Below are 10,868 nucleotides of genomic sequence, written 5' to 3' on the forward strand. Positions count from 1 at the left end.
AAAAATAGTTACTCACTATTGTCCTATTCAGACTTCTGTGATAAAGTAAAAGTTTGAACAAATAACCAAAAGAGGAAACATTTAAAACTTAGAAACAAAACAAAAAACACCTACCCTAGCCCACTACCTACTACTCTGTAGGAAAAAAAAATGTAATGTTAGTGAAAAGGTAGAAAAGCTTCAGTGCTCCTCTTTAATTTTCTAAGTGGTGTTCAGCTGGAATCATGCCATTTACTTTTCTTGCCTGCCTGAGGGGACCTTTCAGAAATCTCTCTGAGCACTCCAGTTGACAATCAGCCATAACACAACTTTCCCTTGACATACTATAAATTCTTTGAGGCCACGGACCTGGCTTGCCTTACTTCCTCTGTATTTTGTGAAGATGGGGTAATCTAAAATTTTAAATAGGATGAACAAGGGAAGCCTAATTGAGAATGTGATATTTGAGCAAAGGCTTGAAGGAGATGAGGAATCTTGCCAAGCACTATCTTTGCGGGGCTGGGGTTGGGAGGGTGGTAGTGTTGAGAAGAGAAAGACACTTAGGTCTAAATGGAGCACATCTGATATATTGCCAGTGGCTAGAGCAAGTGAGCAAGAGGAATAGTGGTAGGAGAGGATGTCAAGAGATGCTAATGGGGGCCAAGATTTGAGATTTTGCTCTTACTGAGATAAGGAGTCACTGGAGATTGAATCAAAGGTATGAAGTGCCTGATTTGCATTTTAAAGGGCTTTGAGAATAAATTTAAGGAGTGACATGATCTAACTCACATTTTAAAATTATCCCTCTGGCAACTATGTTGAGAATAAAATTAAGAGAAACAAAGAGGGAGACAGACACCAGTTAAGGGGCTATAGCAAAAAAGTAGAGGGGGGATGATAGAGGCGTGAACCTAGGTGGTAGAGATGATGTTGAGAAGAGGTCAGATTCTGGATCTGGCAGGAGATGCTGATGGGATTGAGCGTGCAGTATGAATGAAAATGAACAAATCATAGGTGATGCATGCTTTAGGACCAGGGCAGTTGGAAGAACAGAGTAGCCATTTGCTAAAATGGAGAAGACTTAGGTGAGAGAATATCAAAAGCATATAGTTATAGAATTCTGATACTTTTATATGAGCCTAAATAATTATATCAAGATACTGGTGAAATCTGAGTCTGGAATTTAAAACTGGAGATAGAAATATGTGAGAGTCATGAGATGAGGTATAGAGAGCTGTATGACTACATGACATCACTGAGAAAGAAGTTCAGGTATTCAGGATTATTCTCAGGGCCAGAATGACAATGAGAGGTCATGCAGATGAGGAGAAAACAACAAAATATGCCAAAAAGGACAAGCTGCTGAGAAAATAAAGAAACTACGGAGTGGTATACCCAAGCAAAGTGAAGAATGTGTCGCAAGAATGCGGCCAACCCAAATTCTCCACACATTAATTTATAAAATACATCTGATCTTCATAACAGGATGCTACTTTGATAAGACTTCTCTGAGGACTCCTGGTTCATACAGATGATGATTTTCCCCACGTCTCTAAATCACAGGGTAGGCCTCAGTTATCATTCTTATCAAAATGATGACTCTAGGTGTAGTGTCTCTTCTGTGCCCTTCTTCCCTATCGCCACTTCTCTAAAAATAAGTTTCTGAAGTTTCCACTGGAATCCTTGAAATCTAGTGATACATCTGACAATGAGGAAGGAGGAATTTACGTTTATTCAAAGCCTACTGTATATTAGGTAATATGTCACTACCTTCATGATGTTTATCTTAATTTCGGTGATCAAAAATGTTGATAAAAGAATAAAGGAAAAGTGTTGACCGAACAGCAGAAATAACACTTATGACAAATAGAAGCAATTCAGTGCATTGGGAGAGCTTTACAGTGGAGACAGGTGCATAGGCATAACATAGCTGAGGCTAAAACCCATCAAGATTATTGAGTGAACTCTTCCTGTACTCTTCTAAGTTTGTCAAACAAAAGTCTCCAATATAATTTTGTTTCCTTTACAGATTTCCTTGTATAGTTAGAAATTGACAACTAGAAGATATAAATATCTATTCCAACTGGCTGCTGTACTTCTCACTGTGTATGAATAAATTAATGTTCTGTCTGAAACATTAGTGGAAGTTAAGTTTCGTTGGTGTTTTTCTTTTTGAACCTCTAAAGATGATCAGACTCCTTGTTTTCTGTTTTTCATTGATCACTAGCATGCTAAAATCATGTTAAGAGATCAAAATGGGACTGACTCAGACAATCACAAGAGATTGTGATACAAGGGTTCCAAGACACATATGCTGCGTGATTGATTGCTAAATGAAAATATTGATTTCCATTTATTGTATTTTTTGTTGACACACAATAATGGTCACAGTCATGATTGTCATACAATGGATTGGGGAAAAGTTGTTAGGCAATGAACTAAGCATAAAATGATATTTTGTTGCTGCCTCAAGTTTGATTCATTTTCTGAGTCTGAGTTTATTACGTAGGCTAAAATGTAGAACCTCAGAGCCAGAGTAACACAATTGAGATTTAAGTCTATCATTTGTTAGTATATAGCCAGTCTTGCTAAGACAGGTCAATTTGTAATGCTCTGACAAAACAGAGTTTGTAGTCCTTCGAACATAAAAATTTGAACTGTGCTGACACAGCTAAGGTAATTTTACTTTTAAGCTACCAACTGAGTGTGAATTTGCTCTCCTTCTGGTATACCTGCACCATCTCTCTCTCTAATTTCGAGTCAGATAGAATTTTGGATGAAATTGTTTGTTTGTTTGTTTTTGAGATAGATAGGGTCTCACTCTGTTTCCCAGGCTGTAGTGCAGTGGCACAATCACAGCTCAATGCAGCCTCAACCTCCTAGGCTCAAACAATCCTCCCACCTCAACCTCCCAAGTAGCTGGGACTACATGGGCATGCTACCACCTCTAGCTAATTTTTGTGTTTTTTAAATAGAGATGAGGTTTCATTACATTGCCCATGTTGGTCTTGAACTCATGAGCTCAAGTAATCTGCCTGGCTCAGCCTCCTAAAGTGTTGAGATTACAGGCTGTTAGCCACCATGACTGGCCTGGATGAAATTATTTGGATCAATAACATAAGGTAGCTAAAAATTTTGCCATTGTTTTTACTTTGTAAAATGTAAAGGACATTAATACTTTCCCTATTTTTACTGACAACAGGAAGAATAGAATGTACAAGTATATAACCCATTTATAAATCTCTACAACCAAGGTAAAAAGCCATTTATATTTTTGTATCCTAAATATATTTGAAATATAAGTCCTCTTCATGACTACTACAATAGCCCTTGTCTAGGCCCTAGACACCCTTAATCCAGGACTTATTGAAACAACTGTCACACTACAAGCAGTCTAATAAGTTTGTTTCTGACAGTTTTGCTCGGTCACTCAAACTGGAGTGCACTGGTGCAATCTCTGTTCACTACAACTTCTGCCTCCTGGGCTCAAGCAATCCTCCCACCCAGTCTCCTGAGCAGCTGGGACTACAGGCACGCGCTACCATGCCCAGCTTATTTTTGTATTTTTAGTAGAGATGGGCTTTTACCATGTTGGCCAGGCTGATCTCAACCTCCTGACCCCAAGTGATCCACCTGCCTCAGCCTCCCGAAGTACTGAGATTACATGAATGATCCACTGCACCCTTCCGGTCTAATCATTTGACATCTATCATCCACATAGAATTGGGAATAATCTGTCTAAAATTGCAACATAAACTGGTGCTATTATTGTTTAGAAATCTGGCAATTGTTTCTTATTTGCCCATAGAATCACTGCGAAGATCCATATCACATGTATAACCTGAGCCCTGAAAACAGAGCCCTCCACTGGAGCTCCTATGTTTGAAGAGGTGAGCTGACTGGGAGCCAGGAGTCAGCTCTCCCAACACTGCCATGTACAGGTGTAGAACTCTGGGGATTCTGAGAATCCTAAATTCAGATTGTGTGTCTTTGGTGCTTACAAAGCTGTATTTTGTTATGTCAGGCGATATTTCATATTTGCCACCTTTTGTATTACTTTAAATATTTGGACATGCAGGATATTGAGACTCCTACTCTGAGCCTGAAGATGTTAAACCCATCTAAATTTCCACATTGTCCTGATTCAAGCACCAGAGGTGGTAATAAATAAATAAAAATAAAAAATAAAATTTTACACTATGCCCTTCATGGCTACAGTCCTACTGAATTCTTCAGTTCACCTCCAGTTGCTAACTACTATGAAAGTCGGTCATATAAATTGGATTATTCTTGTCATGTCAACTAAAACAGAGGCAAAAGATGGGGAAGAGAGCATTCAGGGCACAAAACATGGCTCCAGGAATGGAATTCTCTGTAAGCCTGCATGCTGAAACTGGCTGTGGTAACCTAAAGCCAGTTTTACCCAATAGCTACTGAAACAACCTCCTTTGACTCCAAGGGAGTTTAATCATCTGTCACTCACCAATTAGAGCTTGTTAGTACTCCACATTTTACTAGTGCCAATGAACTTTCTCGGAAAACAATATATAACACTCCTTCTTTATATGAAATCTCCAACCCTCTTTTTGTTCTTCAGGCACAAGGAAGGCCACCCAGTCTGTGTGTATATCCTGAAGTGCAATTCTTGTTTCCTCAATCAAATCTTAAATTTAGATATTTGTGTCTACATTTCTATTTTGACTTAAATACTAGCCTTGTCATATTTATGGTGTATTAATTCTAAACTCTTTTACCATGCTCTAGACACCATGATATATAACATCTTTATGTTTTTGCTCCCTGCTGTTTTCACTGATTGAAATGTTCTTCACAACTTTTCTGGCTAATCCATTAATCTCTTAATATGCAGCTTTTTAAATCTCTAAGAACTTCTCCGGACTTTATTAAACTTATTCAATTTACCCACAGCACACTGCAAACTTCATTCTTATCACTGCCTTGTTAACTATACGGTTATTTTTTTCTGTCTCATCTAAAAAAAAAAACAAACCCTGTAAGCCTTTTGAAGGCAGTGTTCATATCTCATTCATTATTATTATGCTACTAACACATATGTACTGAACTGAACAGTATGGTTAAAAATACATGTTATTTCACATTTTATTGAACTTACAAAGACAGTTGTTTTGAAAATACTATTTACCAGTTACTAAAGTTGAAAGCTAAGCAGTGTTAGTAAAATAGTGAAAAATTGTTATGAATTGTAGGAAAGAATGTTCAATCTTTGCCAAAGCCATTCCAGGGTTTTAAGTAATGATTATCTTTCCACAATGCAATATGTAGCAAATAATTATAGAAGAGGTATTATAATACAAAAGGCTATGAAAACTAAGCTTTAACATTTGCATAAAGTGTTGAAGCTATGTGTGCTTTTTCCTACCAAAGAGAAATACCGGTGCTAGTTCTAAAGACAAATAATTTGTATAATTATACAAGATTAATAATCTTAAAGACTAGTACCTATGAAATTGTATTGAACTTATAAAGACATTTAAAAAGCTATATTTTAAGATTTTTTTCTTTTTTGAGATAGAGTTTTGTTCTATCTTCCAGGCTGGAGTGCAGTGGCACGATCTTGCCTCACTGCAACCTTTGCCTCCTGAATTCAAGCAATCTTCCTGCCTTACCCTCGAAAGTAGCTGGGATTACAAGCATGCACCACCATATCCAGCTAAGTTTTCTATTTTTAGTAGAGATGGGGTTTTGATATATAAGTCAGCTTGGTCTTGTACTCCTGACTTCAAGTGATCTGCCCACATTGGCCTCCTCAAGTGCTGGGATCACAGGCATAAGCCACCACGCCTGGCCTATTTTAAGATTTTAAATGTAATTATCCATTTAATTTGTGACACAGAATATTAGAAAAAAAATATTCTTTTTCTTAAGCAGCTTGTTTGAAAGTTTCAAAAATAAAATTTTTAATGTCACATAATGTATATAATCTCTTAATAGCTTTCTTCCAACTATAACTATTGGTTAGACCCAACATGTGGATCTGAGTCAACCTCAGTTCTTGGCCATTGTGATGAGAGAAGAAAGATACCTGCATTCTCAGTCATCACTGGCCATGAAGTATCTTGCCTGAAATAAAAATTGAAGGTTTCAACCCCGTACATTTCTATAGCTTGAGTATTATAATTACTCAGTGTTAACATTAATCTTCCCTACTACTGATGCACTGACCTGCTTAACATTTTTTTTCTGAGTTCCCTAGCCTAGGACTCCTAAAATCTGATAGTTACTGCCTTTCTAATCTTCACTGTTATCTTGCTTAAGTTGATTTCCTGAAACCCTGTTTCAGCCTTCTCTTCCCTTGCAAACTCATAGACTCCATCTCACAACCTTCTATACACATGAAAGCTAGTCACACTGGGAGGAAATTGATGCAGCCATGTTTCTGACTTTGGAAACTACCTATCATCTGGATCTTTCCTTAGAGTGGTGTCTTCTTGCATGGGCAGAACCCATTTGCTTATGTTAGAGTATGCCAACTCCTTTGCACTTCCATGCTCTGGCATATCGTGCTTGAGGGTTGCTTTTCCAAGAATCAGTCTGACTGTATTTAAACTATGCATAGCTCTTTACTCTTCAGCCTCCCCAGTCCCAGCTTTCTAAACCAATCCCACTGGCCATTGGTCCTGGGGTCCTATCTTACCCTGCTCATGGGTTATGGTCTGACATTTATTATACAATATAACAGGGAGACTAGGGGAAGTTTATTAAGCAAACTTGAATTTTATGAACTATATTGATAATAGGAAAAGAGAGAACCAGTTCATTGAATCATCCACCAGGATATGGTTTGAACATCAGAGAGTTCCTTGACAGAATTATTATGCAAGTAGAAAAACATCAAAATATGATAGCTCATATAGTTAGGACTATTTACAGTGAGTGACCATATTATAAACTAAAACATTTTTATTGTATGGCATATGTCTTACCTTAACTTCCACATGTGCCATCAGTACTGCAAAATTTGTTAGGTGGTTACAAGAGCATGTAGTATGTGTCTTATTTGTTGTCAGGAGCCGACAGCCTTGTGTTGACCAATAACCTGTCATTGTGCGCTTGGAGTAGCTCCAAAATGAACAGTTAGGGTTGAAATTCTCCTCTGACTGCTATAGGGGGAAAAAAATCCATAAAATCAATAACTATTTTATGATCATGTAAATTAGGTAGGCATTTTATTTACATATAACACAACTTCATATCCTGTTCCAATATTTTAGAGATGTCTACCAATGTTTCCATAAACGGGCCTCAACAATTTTAAGCAAAACTGGATATATGTTGTTGCTTGTTCCCTCAGACTAGAGGGGGTTGCACTGTTTTAAATTAATACTAAAAGAATATACTAGCATCAATGTTTCAGAATCATACCAATTAATGCACATTGCAAAATAAAAAGGTTATTTGCTCTTAACAACCAACATCTGAAAAGATGATCTTTAGAGATCTTCGTTGAATTTACAACCTCAATCTTTGTAAATAAGCAAAAATATATCTTCACATGGGCATAATTGCCTGAAATATCATATATAGAACCATGTCTAGTTCTATTTAATGTACTACTATTCTACTTTAAAAACATAAACAGTATTGTGAATATTTAAGGTATAAAACATAATGTTATGAAATACATATAGATAGAAAGGTTACTAAATCATACACATCATCTCACATAGTTACCCACTGTTTTCCTGTTTTTGTGGCAAAAGCAGCTAAAAATCTACTCATTTCACATGAATCCCATATACAGTAGAATTTTATAATGTCTATGATTTTCAGGCTGTACTTTAGATCTCTACACTTGCATTAGTTCTTTTTAGTTATGGAGAAGCATTTATAAATCCATCTATGAATGCTTTTACCATAGGTATTTATATATACAAGAATTATTCTCCCCACTCCAAATCTTAATTCTGGCCAAAAAAATTACCACTAAATTTTACAGATAATGAATTGCTATATGTCAAATAATATTAAAAATATTAAAAGAAAATTGATACACTTACTGTTCAGTGTTATAAAAATACAGATAATGTGAACAACCAAGTTAACATGCCATTTTCTTACCTTGATATGTTTAACAGTAAACACCACAGGATCAGCCAAATAAACCTTGTTACTGAACTCTTTGTTTATTGCTGCTGTAATAACAGGGGAATTGACAATAACAGAATGATTTGTGGACAAAGCTTCTGTTCCCAACTTCATACTGGCATTCTCCGTGGACAAATAAGGACCCAAGTTATCATACAGGACAAAGGCCACTCTGATCTCTCCTAAAATAAATGCAAATTCTGATTACTTTGTCCATTCTACTTAAATTAGTTAGTACTAATGAGATAAAAAAACTAAATCCATATAATATGTATTCATACAAAAAAACAAGCAGTCATTTCAACCAAAGCACCAAGTCATTCCAACCAAAGCACCAAGTCATTCATGAGGAGAGGAAAGTCAAATTGTGCTAAAACAACTACATAGTAGTATTTAAAAAAAATGAGCTTCAATCCCTATCTCACTCCATACTCAAAACTAAATTTTATATCATACACCTAAACATAAAAACCAGAATCATAAGGCTTCTAGAACAAAATATAGAATTACATCCTTGAGCTTTTAGGAAGGCAAAGATGTCTTCAATAAGACCCCAAAACACTAACCGCAAAATAATAAACTGAACTTTATCAAACCAAAAATTTGTCTATCAAAATACATCATTAAGAATGTAAATAAATAAATAGACTGAAATACATTTTAAAATAAGATTCATTAATATATAAAGGATTTCTACCAACCAACAATAAAATAATAGCACCTTAAAATGGCAAAGGACATGAATACACACTTAAAAAAAAAATAAATGAAAGGCCATTAGACACATTAAAAATGACTGACATCATTAGTAATTAGGGAATAAAAAATAAGACTAGAATGAGTTACCATTTCATACCCACAAGAATCCATAATATTGAAAAGACCTTATCACACTAATGTTGATAAGGGTGTGACAGAAATGGAACTCTTGCACACTTCTGGTGGTAGTATAAAATACCTAAACCATTCAGAAAAATGTTTGACAATTTCTTATAAAACTAAACATACATCTACCCTTCCTAGATAAGTGAAAACATATATCCACCACACTATATGTGGACACATATCTTTATTCTTAATAGCCCCAAACTGGAAACAATTATTATTTATAGAATAAATAAATTATGGCATATTATATAATAGAATATACCATGCTTCAGTAAATAACAAACTACTGATACATGGAACAACATGAGTGAGTCTTAAAAATATTTTGCCTGGTTAATTCAGACAGGAAATGATATATACTGTATGATACAAGTCATATGAGGTCTAAAAATTGGCAACTTTTGTGTACACAAATGGTAATGAGAAGAGGTTTTATTAGGTGAGGAGAGGGGTAAGAAGACTGTAAGAGACACTAGAAAATTTTCTGAGTACAGAAGAGATTTTTTTTCTTTCGTTGGGTGATATTATAGATGTACAACTGTCAAATTCCCAAGCTAAATGCTTCCTCAAGCTAAATGTATATTTTAGTGTATGTAAATTATATCTCAATTAGAATTTTAAGGAAAACACACAAGAATTCACAATCTTTACCTGTCTTAAAACTCAGCTGTCATGTTATTTTAATGTCACTGTTTCCACAAAGTCACCAAGTCCTTCTACCTTATTTTTTCATTTATGACAATCTCTTCAATGTAATTCCCTATGAAGTGAACTGTCCTTTGACAAGCTTTTTAAAAATTGTATCATTTTCCTTATTTTACAAAGTCAAGTCCTATATCTTATTTCTGGCCCCCACTACTATGGTTACTAAGATGAGGATGTCACAGTCCCTATCTCTGAATCTTAGAATCAAGTGGAGAAAAATTGAGTTATGTGGGAAGATAGAAAAAAAAAATAACTATTTTTTTGAAGAGGAGGAGGGCTAATCAACATCTAACCGCCATGTTTGGGAAATTCCCTAATCTTCAGAATGTATAGACAAAATGGACATATACTTGCTTTCCTAGCTTATTGGGAAGAGGTTGCTCTGGGCATCTCAGCTACATGCATCTAATCAGATGCAGTAGCCTCAGATATCAGATGAGGAGCTAGTGATACAGGAAGCAGGTAGTGGTACAGCAATGGCAGCAGCATCAGTGGCACAGTTACTGCAACAGAGTTCACTTGTGGCAGCTGTGACATTTCACAGCAATGATTCTGTGATGTGGTAGAGGCTGCTGTCAGCCTCCTTGCTCTAGTACATCTTCTGGGCCTGATTCTCCAGCCTTCTCAGTGATTGTATGAGATATCCATTAACACTTCAGTAATCCAGCAAAGAAATTATGATGAGAGTTACATAATGGAAGAGAGCATTTTCTTATCTAATCTGCAAGTGTTAACACAGTAGTGAGCAGATCATAGTTATTCACTAAATACTTATCTGTTACAACATATAATTTAATTATTTTCTTTTCCTCTAGATTTGGCATTAAAATGCTGATTTTTGAAAGGTTAAAATTAAGAATATCCACATATTTTTCTTGCTGACATTAAAAACTTTAATTTTAATTGGTTTATAATTGGCTGATGGTTCATGCCAATTTCTACTTCTGGGATGGTGCCATTTTGCCAGCCCACCGTAAGTTACCGGCACACTTAGTCACTGGCAATTCTTTCATATTCTCTGCTCCAAAATTAATGCTTAAATGTGACTTAAACAAAAACAAAAACAGGCTGGGTGTGATGGTTCAAGCCCAAAATCTCAGCACTATGGGAGGCCAAGGTGGGAAGATTCCTTGAGGCCATGAGTTCAATACCAGCCTGGGAAACATAGA

The 10,868-nt window shown here is 35.9% G+C and overlaps 1 protein-coding gene across 29 annotated transcripts in view; it reads right to left on the reverse strand.

Annotated features, from left to right (window-relative positions):
- The window catches only part of ADGRL3 (adhesion G protein-coupled receptor L3), a 559,234-nt gene that overhangs the window by 114,269 nt on the left and 434,097 nt on the right, over positions 1 to 10,868 (reverse strand). For all 29 annotated transcript variants that reach the window (XM_017541414.2, XM_017541407.2, XM_017541408.2 and 26 more), the window contains 2 exons: positions 8,080 to 8,288; positions 6,945 to 7,121 (listed from right to left, as the gene is read on the reverse strand). In XM_017541414.2, the coding sequence (XP_017396903.1) occupies positions 6,945 to 7,121; positions 8,080 to 8,288 (386 nt within the window). The remainder of the gene's footprint in view (positions 1 to 6,944; positions 7,122 to 8,079; positions 8,289 to 10,868) is intronic.

This window comes from Cebus imitator, unplaced genomic scaffold (genome assembly GCF_001604975.1).
Source record: "Cebus imitator isolate Cc_AM_T3 unplaced genomic scaffold, Cebus_imitator-1.0 Scaffold133, whole genome shotgun sequence".
Lineage (NCBI taxonomy): Eukaryota > Metazoa > Chordata > Mammalia > Primates > Cebidae > Cebus > Cebus imitator.